General features: G+C 41.0%; 3 protein-coding genes across 6 annotated transcripts in view; 2 read left to right on the top strand and 1 right to left on the bottom strand.

The window, feature by feature from the left end:
- Positions 1-7,865, top strand: part of abr (ABR activator of RhoGEF and GTPase) — a 73,073-nt gene extending 65,208 nt beyond the window's left edge. For all 4 annotated transcript variants that reach the window (XM_053846276.1, XM_053846277.1, XM_053846279.1 and 1 more), the window contains 7 exons: positions 4,520-4,579; positions 4,746-4,855; positions 4,933-5,072; positions 5,244-5,378; positions 5,725-5,830; positions 5,921-6,074; positions 6,719-7,865. In XM_053846276.1, coding sequence (XP_053702251.1) covers positions 4,520-4,579; positions 4,746-4,855; positions 4,933-5,072; positions 5,244-5,378; positions 5,725-5,830; positions 5,921-6,074; positions 6,719-6,808 — 795 coding nt within the window. In that variant the 3' untranslated portion in view covers positions 6,809-7,865. The remainder of the gene's footprint in view (positions 1-4,519; positions 4,580-4,745; positions 4,856-4,932; positions 5,073-5,243; positions 5,379-5,724; positions 5,831-5,920; positions 6,075-6,718) is intronic.
- Positions 7,866-8,287: 422 nt separating this feature from the next.
- On the bottom strand, positions 8,288-11,206 carry timm22 (translocase of inner mitochondrial membrane 22 homolog (yeast)). Its single transcript, XM_053846281.1, has 4 exons — positions 10,957-11,206; positions 10,145-10,341; positions 9,113-9,185; positions 8,288-9,040 (listed from the first exon to the last, which is right to left on the bottom strand). The coding sequence occupies exons 1-4, from the start codon at positions 11,195-11,197 to the stop codon at positions 8,964-8,966; spliced, it is 588 nt and encodes a 195-aa protein (XP_053702256.1). The 5' UTR covers positions 11,198-11,206; the 3' UTR covers positions 8,288-8,963.
- A 441-nt stretch (positions 11,207-11,647) lies between these two features.
- Positions 11,648-20,422, top strand: part of specc1 (sperm antigen with calponin homology and coiled-coil domains 1) — a 47,506-nt gene continuing 38,731 nt past the window's right edge. The window contains exon 1 of the mRNA XM_053846430.1: positions 11,648-11,711. The gene's annotated coding sequence lies outside the window, so the exon portion shown is untranslated. The remainder of the gene's footprint in view (positions 11,712-20,422) is intronic.

Here is a 20,422-nt window from a genome sequence, read left to right on the forward strand (position 1 = left end):
GTCAGTCTAACCATGGCACTGTTATGTCACACATTTGTTCCCTGTACTTTTACCAAAATAGCTCCCTCCACTGTTCATTTAAAATACTGCCATCCTTCCTTCCTAGACACTGATAAGCTGCCACTTGAAGGTTTTGCATCTTCTGTTGCTTATGAACACTGTGTGTTCCTTGCAGTTCAAGCATCACAAGAGTAATACTCTAGTACTGTAGAGCTGCATGAATGATGGCAAGGCAGTGTTGCTTGGTGAAAGCAAATGTGATGATTTTTAGAAGTCGCTTCAGTGAAAAAATGAAAGGGCTCCACATATTTGTGTTGTTTTTTTTTTTTATTTTAATTTTAATTCATTGTGTTCAGGGGAAAAAAAACTCTGCTTCTTGATTGTATTTTCTACTATCTTACTACCATTTACATGAAGAAGACATTAGTCTGTGGTCTTCATATATCTTACTCCAAGATCTATGCAGAATCTTGATGCATTTAATGTTTTATTTAGTTTTTTTTGTTGTTGTTTTTTTTAGCACATTTCTTTCTAGTTAGCTGATTATACATATTATTAATGCTGTTTAACTACAGTACATTTGTATCTTTATATCTTTTTAACCCTTTATTGATGCCTTTTTATCCTTGGCTAACTTGCATTGTGTGTGAAGGCTTATTGAAATGACTTTTTCCAGTTCTTGCACAGAAGGATTTCACTGTCAGGATGTTTTAAGTTCGCTTGAATTATAGCTTCCATTTGATCTCATCTGTCCAGCACTCACTTCTTTTTCTTCCTTTCTGTTCCGCTCTGCATCTGTTTGAAAAGGTCCTGCATCATAGTGATTTGAAACCACTCTTGTGTAGTGCAGATAGGCTTTGTTTCTGGATATTATAAATGAAGTTTAACCAAGTGTCAGACCTGATTATTCATTTTATTAAATTAACAAAATGGCTTGATTTAATAAAAAAGAAATTAAAGAATGGATTTCATACTGGAAAATAATTTAAACATACTGTAATGCATTAGGTAAAATATGGGGGGCATATGTAAGAAAATAAGTGTGCTTTTTTTAAGGGAAAAGGTGAACAATGTGTAATGTATAGTTGTGACGGCAGTAATAAAGATGAGCATTTCGGGCTCTATATTTTCCTGGGAACAGTTATGACTTATGGTGATTTAATTCCTTGTTCAGATGGATTAACATGGAGAACAATGGAGTCCAGGCCGTTTATGAAAGTAAACCTCGCCCAACCATTTTTGTCCTTTGACCTGTGCCTGCCTTTGCCCTTACACCAGGACGTGTTCTGTGTGTTGAGATGCAGATGAGTTATTAAAGCTCCCCTCAGATCTGTGTTTCCTCTGCAGTAATTAAATCTCACATGATAATTGAGTAGCCTCACATCAAAATAAAATTTAAAATGTTTGTAATTTCAATGTTATAACAAAAAAAAGCTGCTTTGCTCAATATGCTCTTCAGAACTACAAAGAACTACCATGTGACCCCACACACACTTCTAACTGAGAGGCTGAATGAGGAGGCCTGTCCCTGTTTATGGGTCGAGTTGCTCTATTCCTCTCTCAGTTCATATGTTTGTCTTCATTCTAGTCATGGACACCAAAAAAAGATCAGTTTTATTCATCCATGAGGAGTTTATTGGTTTTATTTCATGGCAGCGACAGCAGCTCCAGCGAAGAGAGCCACAGATTCCAACATCAAAGTTCAGACGCAGGTCTTTGAAAAAGCTCCTGAATTGTGCATGAGCGCCTCATGTCTGCCGAATGGTCCACTGTGTGTCCGTGGCAGCACTGGGTTTACAGTGTGCGGTGCGTCATCAGTCCATGAATCTTTCCGGGTCACAAGAATGTGCTTTGTGACGTGAAGCATTTTTTTAACTCGTAAAATCACTCAGAACTGGATGGTTCTTTCACACTTGCATCACCAGTTAATGTGATGATTCATCTTGTGAATATGTAAATGTATCATCTCTACTCCATGCCCTTATATACTGCAGGTCACATTTCTGTCAGACCCACCAAGAGCAGCACCTCCTATGGGCACAATGGGCCTGATATTCGAGCTTTATTGGAGGTTGCAGGCATGTTTCAGAAGTACGCTGCATGTCACTGTGTTGCACTTTGCAGAATGAGGTGATGCCTGGTTTCCTGCAGGGACGTGAGGCTTCTCAGCAAAACACAACCATCAGTTATCACTCTCCGCTCTGGTTCTGAAAATGAGAGCAGGCTGCATCATGGCAACAAACTTGCATGTTTGGGTGACATCCTCCGCTACCAAGCAATGTTTCCGATGGGAAGTATATGAGTATAATGGTTGAGACGACAAAGGAAAAGGAATGTTTTTTTAAACATCATATATTTACAGCAGTAGTCATACAACTCACACTTACTATATAGTTTCTAATTCTCTCTGCTCCCATCTTCTGTCAGCTTATCCCACATTTTGTCGGCCTCCTTTTTCCCCGAGATTTATTTCTGAACATCATCATTGCACCATCACGTTTCTTTTTCTCGTTGTGCACTCACTCAACACTAAAGTGGTTCAGCTCTGACCATGAGAAATTTCGAAACCTCTCCACCACAAAAAGGTGGTGATTCATGGCATGTGCTTCTTCACGCACAGCATTCCCTTCTGTTTCTGTAATTGACTTTCAAATACTCACTCTTCATATCTAACCAGAACACACAGCACACCCAGATCGAACTCATTTGACCTTTTTGCTCCTGGTTGAAGCGAAATGAAGCAGAAACAAGTCTTCCAAATGTGTTTACCTTTTAGCGTATAGCCAAACTGTACATGCTGCGGAAGGCTTCCAGTCATGATAAAGAACAAAAAGGAAGGTCCATCTATCAAGCAGCACTGGTAGCTGATCATCATTAGTTGGGATTATTTATTGAATTATTATTATTTTTATGTTTTATTTTTTTAGTCACTGGCCTTTTCCATGCTGCCTGTTAGAGACCGTTGTATAAAATCAGAAGTTTGAAATGCTGGATTCAGCGAGATGGAAAAGCAGAAGAGAAGGAAACTGTAGTTTGGATGTAGAAGACATGGCATCACTGAGTCCACATTTCTGCCAGGGATGGCTCCCCTAAGTTTTAACAATCCGGTTTCACCACATGAATCTTTAATCAAAAGTGACTTGGGCTTTGATGGCAGGAAATGATCTTGGTCCCAAAGATCGGTCAGTTAGCTCAGGACCGGTTTCCAGCGATTACCTGTCTGTCATCTCCAACCCAAACCCTGCTGGGAAACTAGCTTGATGATAGTCATATGAAAGGCTAATGGGCTTTTTACGACTAGACCAACTCCACTCCCTTTTGGGTTCTAATGCATGTTGCCCTCGTGCACAAGCAATCCTTCCACTCCACTTGCTACATCACAGCTGTGTGCTAATGATGGGGTCATGGAGGGCAGGCTATAAAGAAGATTTTAGCAGCGCTGAGAGAACTCCAGGAGGCACCAAACAGCATGCCGGTGTTGCGGAGGGTTTCTGGTGATTCCATCTATGCTTGTGTGGAGACTGCAGTCTAGTGATGTGTGAGCAAGGACACTCACAGGTTTAGTCTGCACTGATGAACTCAAATATAAAAGGCTAAAAATCGTAAGATGTTAACACAAAACTCTGCAATGTCTTCTTGTGACTCAATAAATTAATATCCAAGCTTTCAAAGGGAGCTGCTGCTGTTGTTGTCAGGGGAAGAAGATGCATTACAAACATCTTCAACAGTCGTGAATCTTGGTTTTAATGTCTTTGATTTATGAACGTGTTCACTTGGAGGATGAATGAGGTGTACGACATCATGTATGTCCAGACTATTTTCAGACATTTATTTATGACATCCAGCTGCAGCAAGCAACTGCCAGTCCCAATTCACAGAATTGCAGCCAACTGACCTGTATTTCTGCTGTAGTAATCTGTGTGAAAAAAACAAAACTGCATCTGTTGTTTGCAAGCCATAACCTCAGAGTGGTAAGTAAGAATTTAAGAAGTACGTTAGTCATAAACTATTTACTGGTCATAAACAGATGTAAAGGTGTAGTAGATTGAGTTACTAGGGTGATACTTGCTTTCCTAACAGTGGTATGGGTGTTAGCAACGAACTGTTCTCATAACTTAAAAATAAAAAAAATGCTTGGTGTGTGCTAACCTTCACAACAAGGTTTGAATCTGCTCTGAACTGACTGACTACTGCAAAGTATATCTATTGGACTTCGTTATGTTTGGCAACCTGCCTATTGTTTCTCAGTGACTCCTGAAGTCAGCATGTGTTATGTGTCTTCATAGTTACAGACAAACCAAAGCGAGTCATTAATTTTTGGTTCAGATAAATATGTTGATGATTTTAAGAAAAACACTGAGAAGGCCGCTGACCCAGTTATTGTTCCCCCGTCTGACTTCTGCTTTCACTGTAATATTATCGGTTCATTTTCTCAGTTCCACTTCAAACTGTTTTTTTTCTGAGTTTAGCAAATCCTTATTTTGAATTATTGATGATGAGTCTGTTGATTCTCTTTCAGTTGGATCCTCAGACGGTTCAGTCCAAGAACTGGCACATGGATGTCATAGAGATGAACGGGGTGAGGAACTGACCTCATTGTTGTAGTCATGCATGCACTGTGGTTATTGTTTCATATTTAGCATTTAGATCACAGGAGTATGTACCTGCCAGCAAGAAGAGGCTTGTTTCAGTGTTGAGAGTGATGTCATCCATCTCATAAACCTCATCTTTGTCTTTGGTCACAGATCAAAGTGGAATTCTCCATGAAGTTTACCAGTAGGGACCTGAGCTTGAAGAGGACGCCCTCCAAAAAGCAGACAGGCGTGTTCGGAGTCAAAATCAATGTAGTGACAAAGTCAGTGCAGCAAAATGAATACAGTGTTTTTTCCAAGTATGTTTTCCATATTAAATGAGTGCACCCTTCCTCTCCAGACGGGAGCGTTCCAAAGTGCCTTACATAGTCCGCCAGTGCATTGAGGAGGTGGAGAAGAGGGGCATCGACGAGGTGGGAATCTACAGGATCTCAGGGGTCGCCACTGACATTCAAGCCCTCAAATTAGCTTTCGACACCAGTAAGAGCAAACTCTTCTCATTGTCTTCCCTCCGCTCAGAACCATCATCTGAATCGCTTCCACTGTAACCGCTTCTTTCTCTTCAAGCTGAATAGAAGTAGCATGGCTGCATTTTTTCAATAGCTGTAGCCATGATAATGATTTATTCCTCTGCTTTTTTGCATCCTGCAGATACCAAAGACATCCTGGTGATGTTGAGTGACATGGACATCAACGCTATCGCTGGAACACTCAAGCTCTACTTCAGGGAGCTGCCGGAGCCGCTGCTGACCGACCGCCTCTACCCTGCCTTCATGGAGGGAATAGGTGACCCTTGACCTTTTATTCGTCCGTGAAAATACTGACGCATTTGGATACCTGGTTATAAAATGGCTTATAGCTTGACTTATAGCTTATAACTTATGGCTTGAGTTTAGAAACTGAAAGTTTTGACTGAGTGAGGGGGAAGATGTCACGACGGCTCCTGAGGTTCTTATGTGGTACTGAGGGGTAAAAAGTGGATTGAATGATTTGAATTCCAGCATGTGGTCCTTAGATTGTTTCATTGTCATATATGAGCCGTCTGGCACACGTTTTCAGTGGTTGTGAGCTGAGAAGTTTTGGAGCTAGAAAAGAATGTTTCATGTGTCTGCCTCTCCCCGTCTGTCCGCAGCTCTGTCAGACCCAGCAGCTAAGGAGAACTGCATGATGCACCTGCTCCGCTCTCTGCCGGACCCTAACCTTATGACTTTTCTCACTCTGTTGGAGCACTTAAAACGGTACACCTTCCAATTCTGTCTGCACTTTTCACTCAAAACCATCTGGTTGGTGGAGCTCTAAGGGTTTATTGATTGAATTTGTGCGCGCAGGGTTGCGGAGAAGGAGCCCATCAACAAGATGTCCCTTCACAATCTGGCCACTGTCTTCGGCCCCACCTTACTCAGGCCGTCTGAGTCTGAAGCCACTAAGGGCCAGCACATCACCTCAGCGTCCGACATCTGGTCACATGACGTCATGGCACAGGTGATCACACACGTTTTCATCTCTTGTTAGTTCCATCTACTGTTGGTGGTGTTGGTCTTCCTCTTCATGGTGCAGACATTGTCGATCTTGTGTTTCTAATTCTTGACTTGGGCACCATGAACAAAGTGGTTTTCGTCGTCTTATCTTATTCTTTTTTAGAGTCAATCCCCATTCATATCACATCGTAGGTCCTATTTTAATATTTATTCTGCATGAATTGGAAAAGGATGATGGAAATAATGCATTTGAGCTCTGTCGACTTGAGCAGTCAGAAGTATTTTTCTGTTGCTCCAATCTCAACTCAAGTAACCTACTTCTGGGATGTTGTGCTCCTTGAAATGGAGCATTTTTCTTAAATAAAGGATAAAAATAGAGGTCCTCTGTAAGGTAACAACATTGTTTATTTTGACTCCACACAGCACATAAGCAAGGTTATGAAATGTAGAATTTTTACGAGCCAGCTGTGAAGCACGTTGAATCGGCAGCCACACTGAGCGGTGCATCAGTTCCATCTCCCATCACTTCTCCTGAGTTCAAGCAAACTTGTTGCTCTGATTTGGTCGCAAGTATTTTTCATGTTAGAAGAGCACTGTCATGCAATAATGAGGTTTTGTGTTTGACACTGTGCTCCTTGTCCCCTTCAGGTTCAGGTGTTGCTTTACTACCTGCAGCATCCTCCCATCTCCTTTGCTGAACTCAAACGCAACACTCTCTACATCTCCTCTGATGTCTAAGACCTGACCCAAGCTTTCAGGGCAAAGGGAGGGACTCCATTCATCTTCACCCCGCCGCTCTGTTCCAACATGTACAGCCCCCCCCCACCACTGCCTTCCCCACTGACCCGGGGGAAGAGTGTATGAGGGGATGCGTGGGTGTGCTCCCAGTAAAAGGTTTTCATGTTGTATTTTTGTTACATGAGGGGAGCGCGGCTGCCACACGCACCCACCGATGGGGCGACATTGTGGCAACAGAGATCAGCTCAGGGTACGTGAAGAGTTGAGGTCATCAGGTTCTCCAAGAATCTCCATCTTTGTTTTTATCTCGATCTGAGGCATTCCAGAAAAATGACATTGACCCTAGAAATCTTGTGCTCCATAATTTTGACGGCAGAGGAGGAGGGTATGTGGTTCGCCGGTTGGTTGCTGCGAACGTGTCTCCTCATCTGAGGGAAGCTGGTGACGTTGGTCGTCTTGATACAGATCAGATGATCTCTCTTTTTCCACCAACCGTGAGAGAACAGCCGTCTCTCTCCGCAGTCTCGGACAAGTCAGCCCTATTTATTTAAGATTGCTATCATTTGTGCCTGTACAGTGGTGTGTGATTAGAGAGAGGCTTTTTGTTTCTGTTCGTGATGTTGTTCTCGTCTGTCCCTCATCCACCATGGCCTTGGTCGGTGAGCCGAGCCGAGGATCACTCAGAAGGGCACTGTAACTAAACACGCCATGAATGGAAGGTTGAGCTTTTTTTCCCCACGTTGTTGCATTGCAAGCCTGTTCCAAGTGTCTCACAGCACCAGTATAATCTTTAGGATGATTTGTGTAGTTGCCCGCATTGCATGTTGAGCTTGTCATTCGAAGCAGGCCAGTGACACACAGGTCCTCCGGACATATCATGAGATACTGTAAGCACTGCTAGACCAGTACAATTTGATATTTTTAATAGAACACGGGAAGAAACAAAAACAGATGTATTTTAATTTGAGGAGAAATTCAAATGCTGTTATAATGATGCTTAATGTTAATGTGAACTTTCTTTCCTCTTTTTTAAGTAAAATAAAAGTTGCTAAAACACTTTAACTGTGTGTGTGTGATGTGTCTTCCATTTCAAACTAGCAAATGCCATTTTAATTGTGAGTGGGTGAGATGGTCACCCAGATGTCTTCCACTCTCCTCCGAATTGTGTTGAAGGTCTGGCTTGAAGGTCCAGGGTGATGCTGGAGTTCTAGTTCTTATCGTGTGAATAGTGTGAGAAGTGAGCCGCGTCTGGGCTCCAACTCTCCAGATGACTTTGTCTTCAGGAAGACAAAACTTGATGGACAGACACTATCTGCAAGACGTCATCAGGAACAGCTAAGGGAGACCACACCTCGAGCAGCTGAGTCGTTGGTCCATCAGGCGGAAGAACTGCATGTTGTGAGGTCAAACTTCCAGCCTCCACATAGAGCCATGGTCAGCTTGGTGCCAAACAGGTGGAGGAAACTAGACAACAAATGCATGAGATCACATGGAAATGGTGATTGGAAATGTTTGCCAGAAGTTCAAGATATTTAGAGGAACTATACCATTAAGATAAATGTGTGAGGCTGAAACCCTCACAGCTATTCAGGAATTTGACAGCCACATCAACTAAGAACTTCATTCTTTACACAGAAAGTTCTACATGCACTAAAACCTTATGGAAGTGCAGCATCAAAATGGACCACAGACAGCATTGTTATGTAAAATCTGCATTGTATTGAATTGTTATTGATTACTGTTCTTCAACATACAAACCCAATGACTCAAACGTTATGAACGACAACAGCACAAGAGTTTCTACACTTTCATATCGTGCCAGGGTTACACCACACAGGCAAGTTTTCTTTTATCCGAGTTTCATCTCAGTGGCTTGACCTTTACAGCAGGTGGCCAAAGCTGTTGCGAGCCGAAGTACTTCACATCCACTCCCATGTCATTATTTAAATAAAAGTATTTATTTCCTGAGGTATGACAAGTTCATATCTTTTTGCAGATCCATTTTTTGTATCCACGTGGTCATCCTCTTCCATGGTCCACACAGTGAACTTGTGACGGCATAATAAGAGTTCAGGTCCACAAGTTGGCCTAAAAAGCATCAGTGACTCAAGTCACACAGGGCTCATCATCCGCTCTGGTCCGTCTCTTGAACTCTTCACCGCAGATAATACTCTATAGCAGCAGAAAAAGCAGCGAAGCCACCACATCCCAGCACTCCAGCCTTGAGACCAGCTGAGGGATTCAGAAACAGTCATTGGCACATGGCCATGCACAGATTTATATTGAGCTGGTGTGTTGACATACCCCGAAATCCGATGGCTCCTCCTGTAACACAGCCACTGTACACAGCATTCTTCCAGTCAGACTTGCCTCTGTGCTGCAGACACACAACAAAAAAGATGTTTCTCGGAAAGCCAAATTCATAAGATACCGTCTGTTCGTAAAAATACCACAAGAGGGCGCTAAAGCACAAAAGATTGCTGTGAATCGAACGGCTTTATATATAAATATATATATATATATATATATATATATATATATATATATATATATATATATATATATATATATATATATATATATATATATATGCGGCCCTTTGACTGTATTAATGTGGCTATTTTGTCTAGTGCATTTTTTGTTCATTATGATGCAACTGAAACATAACTTTCTCATTCAATTATCTTTCTTCATTGTTGGTCTTTTCTTGTTGAGTATTTCTTGTCCCTTAAAATACATCAGTAATGAAAGTAGATTTTGAAATGTACGAAACGCATCAAGAATCTTTAGATGGAATGTGGTTTAAAGTAAATAAAACACAACAAACCACCATTTTCTGTGCATTTCCAAGTGTAATTTCATAATCACACATGATGTCATCACTTGATCTTTATTTTTCAGTTTTCTCTCACCCTCCTTGCTTGGGGTTTGACGGTCACAACATATAACTGGGCCCCTTCGGAAACATTATTGCCCATGTACCTGGGGTACAGTGTAGTCATGAGATCTCACTAAACAAATGGTCTTGTTCAGTTAGTGAGGGTCCGACTGCAATGGGACGCTGGACGTATCAGAAGACTGCAGCAGTCGGACATTAGCAACTACAGTTGTGGGTATTTCAGATGGTACTGCGGGTCGGCTTAACTTGAGGACAATAGTGGCAGTGCTTTGTTAGAATGGGTGGGAATGAAGCCACTTTCTGAGGGGCCAAGTTAACACATTCTGAAAAAATACAACAATACGAAAAGAGACTCTCATCACCAGAAAGTCAATGAAGACAAAGCAAAGCACTTCACACTGGGTCTCAAGCTCTTGAACCAAACTTTGTGTACTTACCGATTCAATGATACACTCCGTGCAGGAAAACATGGCTCCGACGATGGCAAAGTTCTTTGCGTAGGACATCCCCCTCTGGCCCATGTCTTTGAGGACCTCTCGAGCTGTGGGCGTTTTTAAAGGATCTTTGGGGTCGAAGCCTACATTGGTGTCTATACCAGCAGTGAACACACCAAATGCTCCTCCCAGGACAAAGCCTGTGGAAGCATGAAGAGCGCGTCAAAAGAGGGACTTTCAATCCACGCCGTGTGTATGACAATCGATCAAAACCATTGATCCATTGAAAGCAACGTTTGATCTTCTGGCAGATAGGTAACAGTTTCACAGACAAAACAGTCCAATTACTGAAGGAATATTGGGAATATATTTGGTGTTGCATGGAGCAATTACTCCGTACTACTTTGAAGTTCTTATTATTATCTTATCCAGGAGAAATTCTACAATACTACAGCTGTGAAAAGCCTTGCTGAAGATCGCTGCGTATCACTGTAGAACCATTTGGCTGGTGTCACACCAGGGGCTTTTCTTTGCACTACCTATCGTAGAAACAGGAAACAAGCTGCAATAAAGATGATATCGTTTCGCGAAATCAATACTTTCACCTGAAAACACCACGACAGAAGGGACGGTTTCCAACATGATGGGATCACAGTGAATGAGTGAGCATCAAGGTGAATGTTGACAGAGGCACGACGTTCTTGTACAAGAACACAAGCAATCCCACAAAGCCCTACCTCGTCTGCAAACAACTCCACCGAACAGAACGCATAATCCGCAGTAAATATAAGTGCATGCGAGTACGATGTAGGTACCTCCGACACAGGCCAGTACAGCCTTGAAGGTACAGCTCTCCATTCCCCTCTCGATCATCTTCTGCTCGTCACTCTTAGCAGGGACTGGCAACCCCCCCATCACGGCGGGGTTCAGGTCCTTCACGGGTCTCTTGTCCCCGATCAGATGCTCCAGAATCATACTGTACTGGATCGGCTGGTAGTCCACATTTGAACCAGCATCGGAGCCATGGGTGCTTGAAACGCCCGAGGAAGCCGCCATGTTTCCCAATGACAGTGTTCTGAGTAAATGCAGTCTGACATCTGCTGTTGCTGATTCGATGTAAAAACAGCGCGATAATTAAAAATAATAATTTAGTTTAAGTGATTGATAATGTTTTAAATTGGTAAGGATGCATGGATCACGCTGCACTTCTGAGGCTGTTTGCTTATTTTTTTCAAAATAAATTACATTTCGACATTTCGTATCGGCACTTTCGCCATTCTTTCAATTTTAGTAAATCGCACTTTTTGCTTTTGAGTAAGTCGCATCACTATGAAAGATAATGTTAAAAAGAAATTGATGTCGACAAAAAAACGTTTCACTCTTCTCTTTTTTTTTTGTTAGCGACGCACTGCTAATAAACAAAAACACTACAGTACCCACAATTCTCTTCGCCAGTACTGCGCCAAACACGCCCCACGCGCTCCACCTACCGGCTCGAGCGCAGGACGGTGACAGAGTCCCGTGCGTGAGTCGACGGCAGCATCATCATACGGACCAGCCATACACTCAGGTGAGCGACCAAAATACTCGCCACGTATATAGTCCGCTGGTGCTGCTTTAGACTGCGCTTAGCGCTGTGCGATGTTTTTTTGGTTGTGTGTGATGATTTTTGTGATGACAATATTATAGTCGCCAGGTTTGGTGGTGGACGACACTGACCGATGACCGTCGCCATAAAATGCAGACATGTTTCCCGAGATCAAGAACATAAACATCCGCTATCTGAGGTGTTATAATATTTTGTTGTCCTGAAAAACAAACATAATATTTTCATAGCTTCCGGTTTGTGTGGCAAATGTCTGTATTTACGTGCTTACGCTGTGCCACGTGTGAGTGCGATAAATGTGTCAGCGTTGATGCCGGAGCGCTGTTTTCTTCGGCTGACTCACGAGGTTCAATGGTTCTGCTCGGCATACTGTGAGAGTGACGTGGTGATGTTCAAATACACTCGCTATTTGAACTGGTGGATGTCAAATACTTTTTTGTTAAGATGGTTTTTCAGACTCCTGGCATTGGACCACAAGAGTTTTGTATGATATGAACTTCTCCATGGAAAATCTTCCTTTTCACCATTCAAACATTTGTTACAGATACAATACAAACAGTTCAGTAGTCATGCAGTGAAGCAAAAATAGCTTAATAAGCAAATGGTTTTGTCTGTGATATCAACAATATGTGATCTATAGTAATATAATAATAGGAAGGATTTGCACAAAGGTGCAGCCAGCAAACTAAGACTATAGAGTATTTTCTTTTTTTGTTAAATAATATGTTTGAATTCTGATGAAAGGGAGAAAACACTGTTTACAAAGTTCTAGCACTGTCATAAGCATCTTTGCTGAGACAGTGGACGTGGAGTTATTCCACTTCTTGTGTAAAAGTCACACGCTGACTCACAGGTTCACATCATTCACAACATCCCTTAAGGTAAGGACAGATTTGGCAGGGATTCCTCACCAGTGCCATGAGACCATCATATGATCTGATCACTTGATAATTGATCTCTTATTCTTGATTCAAAGAATCAAGAGTGAAGAAAGGGTGTGGCTCTTGTGTCCTGATTGTAGACTGGTGTGAAGGTAGTGAGGTGGACAGGTTTTGGAGTCTGGGCCTTGAATCCTCTTGGCGTCTTCTGGTAGCCCTCATGGCATCTCAGGAGGTTCACATGAACATTCACAACGTAACTCGCCTCTATGTTCCCCCCAGTCAATCAAACACTGTATCACTCCGCCTCTTCCTCTGGTTTTACTACATTACGTGGGCAGGGTGGTTGTCCACCCATCTGGGAGGGGGAGGGTGCAGGCTTGATGCTTTCTACCTCCCAGGCCTCCCTGCTTTCCTTAGACCATCTAAGTGGTTTCACCATGATGGATCTCATTCTAGAGTGCGTCTCATGTAGCATTAGAACATTGACAGCTCTCACATCCCATATAGAAGTGGGAGAATGTCTTACCTTTATATTCATCAACATTCAACAGCAAGAAAATAACGGAAACAGTGGCCAGAAACTTACTGATGGTTGTGCATACGGCAGAAAAACATCAATAAACCAGATTGTGTCAGTCAAATACAAACACCAAACATATAAATGACCAATGAATTATCCGGTAATCCGGAGTTGCAGCATGTCAGAGAAAATGGTAACAGTCCAGCGGTAATGATATATTTATTTTACTGCACCTGTCAATGAGAATCAAGTGTTTATCAGCCAAATAAAAGCTAAAGCATCAAGCACCAGAGCACCTATGTACGTGATCCTCGCTGTGCTCTGCTGACACCCGATCTCCATCAAACAGTAGCTTGTGCAGCTAAGAACAACAGCATTTTATGAAGTTAAGTATGACAGTGTCTGATCCGACTAAACCACTCCATTGAAGCCCCATTTAACTTGAGTCATGCCGCTCATGTTATTTCCTGTGGGGCAAGTCGTGTCAAAAGTCAAGGTCATGCTCATGTTCACATTTCCTATTATTGAGCCAGTGTACCACGACACCACAAATGACCTTTGGATAAGCTCACCAAGGAAGGACAGAGAAATACTTGTGGAACTATGGCATCGTAGTACAGGATTATGCTGCCTAGGGCCCCTTTAATGGGCTGGAATCTTCGCTATATGACGCAGAGGCATCTGAAGCATCTTCAATGTAACACTCCTGCATTCTGACTACACAAGACTGACTGGTTTCTCTCCAAAAAAAGAAGCCGGGTCTAGTTTGGTTTGGCTTGTTGTTAGCTGTAAAGCAGTGCTGCCTGAAACTCACAGTAATAACTAACTTTATCACAGACATTAAATGTCTGAGATAAGGGAATGATTAGGGAATGGATGTGTTTTTTGCTGTACTGACTATGTGCCCAGGTCAGATCTACCCTTCATGAACTTCATATCCTTGAGCTTTGTGGATCTGCCTGAAAAAAACTTTATTTACAGCAGGAGAAAAGATGAGAGTGTTATCTTCATCTGTTTTCACTTGTAGCTCCGGAAGTCTAGAAAACCCATCACATTCTTGACAATCATCTCAAGTCGGCTGCCTGTTGGAATGTTTTTTGTAAATAGGTCATCTGGGCCCGATTTCAGTTCCAATATCTTCAGTGAAGCCTCGGATCATAAGAGAAGAGTCAGCGCTGTAAAACATGTTTCATAAAAATCCAGGTTAGCAGGACAAGTCGGATTGTAAGTGACATTATTTTGAGCTGTTTGGATAGCTAAGTTGTTTGGTAGATGAAAGAAGTCTGTAATTTCCTTTTCATCCCTGGTTATACAAGTGAACACACCCACAGTGCACAGCAAATACTTCTCATGCCAAGCATTTGTGTACCGATGCAAACTCAGTGCTACCAGGCTTTTTATATGGAAAATGTTTGGTCTTCAGTGGTTGTCTGTTCTTTCCCATGCTTAATGGATTTGAATGGTTCCATGTGATCCATGAAACCAGGAAGGAGCAAAAGCTTATGCAACTTTAACACCATCAAAACAGGAAGTGGTGTCCTCAAGGGAGTGTGGTTTTTGATGCACAAAACAGAATTATGTAACTTCACAGTTTGAATACTTAATAGGTTGAAACCAGTAACATTTTCATGAGGCGTCACAGCTGAAATTTGTGAGGTTCAACTGAGAATATCGAGACTACTACAAAGTAGACGTGCACCGTAACCCAATGTAGGGGAACTAAGGCCAACAGAACTATATCAGTTAGTAGTGCTATTGTATTTATGGCAATGTCTGTGTGTGTAGCTCACAAAAATCAATTCATTTCAAACAGTATTAGTATTCATGCTTCAAATAGTAAACCATCACCAAATCATGAAAATATTCATGTAGCACTGACGCTTCCACTGTGTACTGGATGTAAGGAAATGAAATGATATTCTGAGCGAAACACTGTGTTGTCAAACTGAAGTACAGGCTTCATACTGACTGGCCGATTCTAACATGAACATCTCTCATAAAAACACTAAGTGTGTCACGTGTGTATGTTGTTGTATTTACCAATAGGATTACTACAACAAAGTGCATTCAGAACAAGTACAACTGCTGAACATTCTCTCTGCGGGTACAAAAACAAACTGTTTATCAAAACAAAGATTCCTATGGCGACGTGTGCAGACTGTAGGCATAGCAGAGCACGAGGGTGCAGAGAGATGAGTCACACTACGAGCTGCGATCAAAAAGTGAGTGGTTTGTCACAGGAAACTGGGGAAAGGTGAGGTGATTTGAGGCCCATTAAATAATAAAAAAAAGCATGCTATATGGTTATTATGAACACACGATTCTAAGACATTACCCTCCATAATCATATTGCTGGATTTTTCCATTGTTCCAAATTGGTTTTTTACACTGTTTTCAGTGGAGGTAGCTGGATGGTGTTGGTGCCTATCATGTGTCAGTGATCCCATGTGTTACTAACCTCTGATCGGATTCCATGTAATGTGATAGGCTTTGATCCTCGCTCTTAACTTTTGGGAAGCTGCAGGTTTGTGCCACCAAGATCACGAACAATTCCCACTGAAGTGGCGAATGTCATTTCAGTCAGATGATTCTGCACTTTGCTCGCTAAACGCAGCATTTTGGCTTCATTTTGTTTGCAAAGACAACTTTCCCATGGCATAATGATGTGTTCTCCGTGGGACCGCTGACGCTGGAGGACACACAGTGTTTGTTGTTTTTGTTTATTTAGAAGGAGGTGTGCTCACACATGCCTCCTGCTAAAAGAGAGAAACTCATCTGAACATGAGATTGACGCCATGGAAACAGGAAAGTGCTTTGTGGGGAAGCCAGTTAAAAGGCTTCAACGCTACGATTTAAAGATAGATAGATAGATAGATAGATAGATAGATAGATACTTTATTGATCTCTGAAGAGAAATTCCCATTTCCAGCAGCATGACAGGTGGAAACATAAGAGCAAGTAAAAAAAGAAAAAAGAAAAAACAATGCTACAATGAGATAGGAAATTAAAATTAAAATAAAAAAAAGACGTAGTAAAGACGTAGCTTTGGAGGATCATGGAAGTGAGAGCGCTGGCTCTTCAGCAGCAGGCTGTTAAAAACATGTCTGAATTAAACTGCTTCAATGGTTCATTTTATTGTCGTCTAATCTCATGGTGTCTTGAGACAGGCCTTCATTGACAGAACACTGTTAAAGCAGAGTGTTATACGCTACTGTGAATGCACATCTGCAGTTTTTGTGCTACTGTTCATCACTTTTTCTCTCTCAGTTGAATATTTTTTTCTCCAAGACTTAGGAAAGAATGAATATCCCTCAGTGCATGGCTGTTTCCGGTCAGTGTTTCTGTGGTACTGTTGTCACAAAGTCCCTTAGGAGATGCCTCTCATGCAGACATGTTCCTTCACTATTAATGATCTCTAAAACCTTGTGTCAGTTGTTTGTGTTGTTAAGATATAGTGTTTTTTTCCTTGTCACATTGATCCAGTGAGCTGTATTCCCCAGTATCTGAATCATTATTGCCTCTATAATTATTAACAATATCAATCCAACTCTTTATCTGGATTCTCCTTCAGTATTGATGATATTCTTATAATCCTTCAATGGGAGAATCTTATGCTTTTGTTGAGGCTTTTACAGTCTAAATGAGACACTACCTCGTGGAATGTGGAGCGATTTTAAAGAAGTTCAATGACACACTGTCAAATAATAAGATCCTTTCCGTAAAACTCAATTTACTTAAGCCCAATAAACACTGCTTTATTTTAACCCAGTTATGTGAATTAACTGTTTAAGAATAGTGTAAACAGGAGGCTCTAGATCGCACCGATCTCATGGATCGACTATGAATTTGTAATCAAAATGATGTGACCTGTGTTCATGAGGAAACTGAACCATTAAATCATTTTAATCCAGACGCATGTTTTCATATACCTCTTCAAAGATTAAAAAAATACCAAAACCTCGGTGAATGTAGCTACCATTCTGTCAAAAGGACAACAGAAAAACATTTGATGTGAGACGTGGCCGTTTGGTGAGTCCGATTTGATCATTCTTGACATGGTTACGTATGAAGAAATCCTAACGCTAACCCAATGAATCACTCTGCATGTTAGTTAGTTGCTATTTATACTGGAACCCCTTATGTTGAATGAATGGTGCACCATCCCATGTTTTACCTAACCCCAACCACTGGGCTTTTTTCATGTGTTGCGCTGCCAATGCTGCCTTTTCCGTCCGTTAATGACACATGTGCACTGGACAGCATTCTTTTCATGGCAATTCTGAAACCAAAATTGACTCTTGAATTGACTCTTGATGCATGCAGTATTCACAGTAGTGTTGTCAGTCCTGTGCAGGCAAACAAGCAGTCGTCCAGCTCGAGCCTTGTCACATTAGACCTCTGAAATTGCAGGCATTTTACTCACATTAAATCACTCAAATGTGCTGTTTTTGTCCTTGAATACAACACCGGCCAACTCTCCAGTATTCCCTCAGCGCCGCCTCCACAGATCAGCGGCAGTGGAATGGAAAGTTGACCGGGGTGAAAACAGCACATTTGAGCACTTTAATGGTTTTGATGTGGTTTGATGTATCAAGTCTAGTTATATTGGCGGCGTGATGCGCATTCTGAGTTAGTTTTCGTCACCAGTTTTGATGCTGGAGTTCAAACCTTGTCAGAGTGATGTCACGTGTCCTCACACATTTTAAAGCTGGTACATGGAATTCACTGACCTTTCTGCGACGTAGACTACAACGCTGCTGGTGTACTACTGAAAAGAAAAGCAGATTTGCGTTGTGTCATATGGATGCATGCAGTCTAGCAACTGCAACCCTGCAACCTCCTGTTTTGAAAGAGTTATGTGAAGAAATGTCAGAAGTCATATACCCCTCCTTAGGTTTCCTTACATTTAATTTGTCTGACGTTTTCAAGTCTTTTTCAGCTGTTTGAAGCTGCCTCTTTACTCTATTGTCTCTGCCACCAAATTGAAGCCTCTTTTATTGAATCTGCTATTGCGAGACATAAAATAACAAACAGAGCAATAGAAGATAAATATTGTAAATAGTAATTTATCAAGTAAATAATTGTTTTGCATTTTTTGGTAGGTAGATCACTGCGACTTGGTCATTTGCTCACAAGCTAGTAAAGTCTGGGTACTGATGGGCCTGTTTTCTATGTTAACCAAAAACCACTGTGCTTTTCCTCATTTTTTCAGAGCGTCTCAGTCTGCTCACTGAGATGAGTGCGCCTTCTTTCATGTGACTTTATGATGTAATGTTGTTTCCTTACTTGCTTTGTTGATGGGATTTTTTTTTGCCATTACATAATTGTATGGTGTAATAGTGTTTTTTCATTTTAATTTTTATATTTAGTACAATAGGACAAATGCAACATCAGTTGCCTTCAATACGTTCAAATGCTAAAGAGACTTGATACTTGTAATATACCAGAAAAGAATTCCAGTCACCATCGGATGATATCATGAAATTGTCTTTTACTGCATTTCTGTTAGAGCCATATTATACTCAGTCATCTCGGACAATATATTAATGCTCTGAATGTGTGCAGTGTCCTGTGCTAGTGAGTGAAGAGAGTTTTTAAACTGTGGCTGCTCAGATTTTGTGGTTGAGTCTGGGTGTGGCCATACAGCAGATGCCCGCTAACCACCCTCAAAAGCCTGGCTGGGTTTTCTTCCTCTGCCCACATGTTCTACAGCCCTGGCATACCACACGTTGTGGCTCTCACACAGTATGGAAGGATATAAAAGCCCAGTCACCCCTCCCTTCACATTGAACTACTGTATGAACTTGTTTGCTCGAAGCTGCTTCAGTACAACTTGAAAGGAGTGCAAATATTTTACTGAAACTGCTGAAACTTTTGTGTAGTTTCAGTAAAATATATGAAAGTGAAAATGACAACGTTAAACAACATTAAAGGGGAACAATAAAACCAACTCAATATAGCCTCGTATTCTTGGAAGTGAAATATTCAGATTCAGATTAGACATTTGTTATTGCTCAATTCTTCCTGTAATACGTTTTTTGAGAGTTGAGAACACAACGGGCACATGATTATATCTTCTTCCTTCTCTGTAGAGATGTCTGTGACTTGACAGAGGCATCTGCACTTGCAAAGTGATGCAGTCATGTGCACTACTTCCTGATCCTCACTGCAATGTTGTGAGCAACTGGTCTTCATTGCTCTTGTGTGTGTTGCTTGAGCTGCACTCAAACACTCGGTGCATTGACACCTTACAACATTGGCCGGGTTATATATTGTGTTATATTGTGAAAGGGGCCCTCGAGAGAAAAGTTACAATAAAAATCAAGTGAACACGTGATCACATGGTTTGTTGTATTTCATTTAATTTAAACCACATTCCATTTAAAGATTCTCGATGTGTCTCAAACATTTCACAATCTGCTTTCAATTCTGATTTTAAGGGACAAGAAATACTCCTAAAATAGCCAAGGTAAAAAACAAACAGGAAAATATTCAAAACGAGAAAGTTATTTTTCTGTTGCATCATAATGAATAAAAAACAATGCACAGGACAAAAATGCAGAGAGAGACAAAAAGAGGCAATGTCAGTTTTAAAGTTTTACTATACATGGGGAGTGACATAAAATACACACACACACACACACATATATATGTATATATATATATATATATATATATATATATATATATATATATATATAATGTGACTGGAGCGGTGTCATGTGACCATAGCTATGTCATGATTACTTTCTGTACTTTGTGTATTTTTACTCGTGTGGTTTTTTTACTAGATTACTTTCTGCAGTTTTAGTATTTTTACTCGAGTACTTTTTTACTCGATTACCTTCTGCACTCCTAGCATTTTTACTCGAGCACTTCTTTACTTGATTACTTTCTGCACTTTGAGTATTTTTCCTTGTGTACTTTTTTACTCGATTATTTTCTGCACTTTGAGTGTTTTTACTCAGTACTTTTTTACTCGATTACTTTCTGCACTTCGAGTATTTTTAATCGAGTACTTTTTTACTCAATTACTTTCTGCACTTTGAGTATTTTTGCTCGAGTACTTTTTTACTCAATTACTTTCTGCACTTTGAGTATTTTTACTCGAGTACTTTTTTACTCAATTACTTTCTGTACTTTGTGTATTTTTACTCGTGTGGTTTTTTTACTAGATTACTTTCTGCAGTTTTAGTATTTTTACTCGAGTACTTTTTTACTCGATTACCTTCTGCACTCCTAGTATTTTTACTCGAGCACTTCTTTACTTGATT

Source organism: Synchiropus splendidus, chromosome 17, assembly GCF_027744825.2.
Source record: "Synchiropus splendidus isolate RoL2022-P1 chromosome 17, RoL_Sspl_1.0, whole genome shotgun sequence".
Lineage (NCBI taxonomy): Eukaryota > Metazoa > Chordata > Actinopteri > Syngnathiformes > Callionymidae > Synchiropus > Synchiropus splendidus.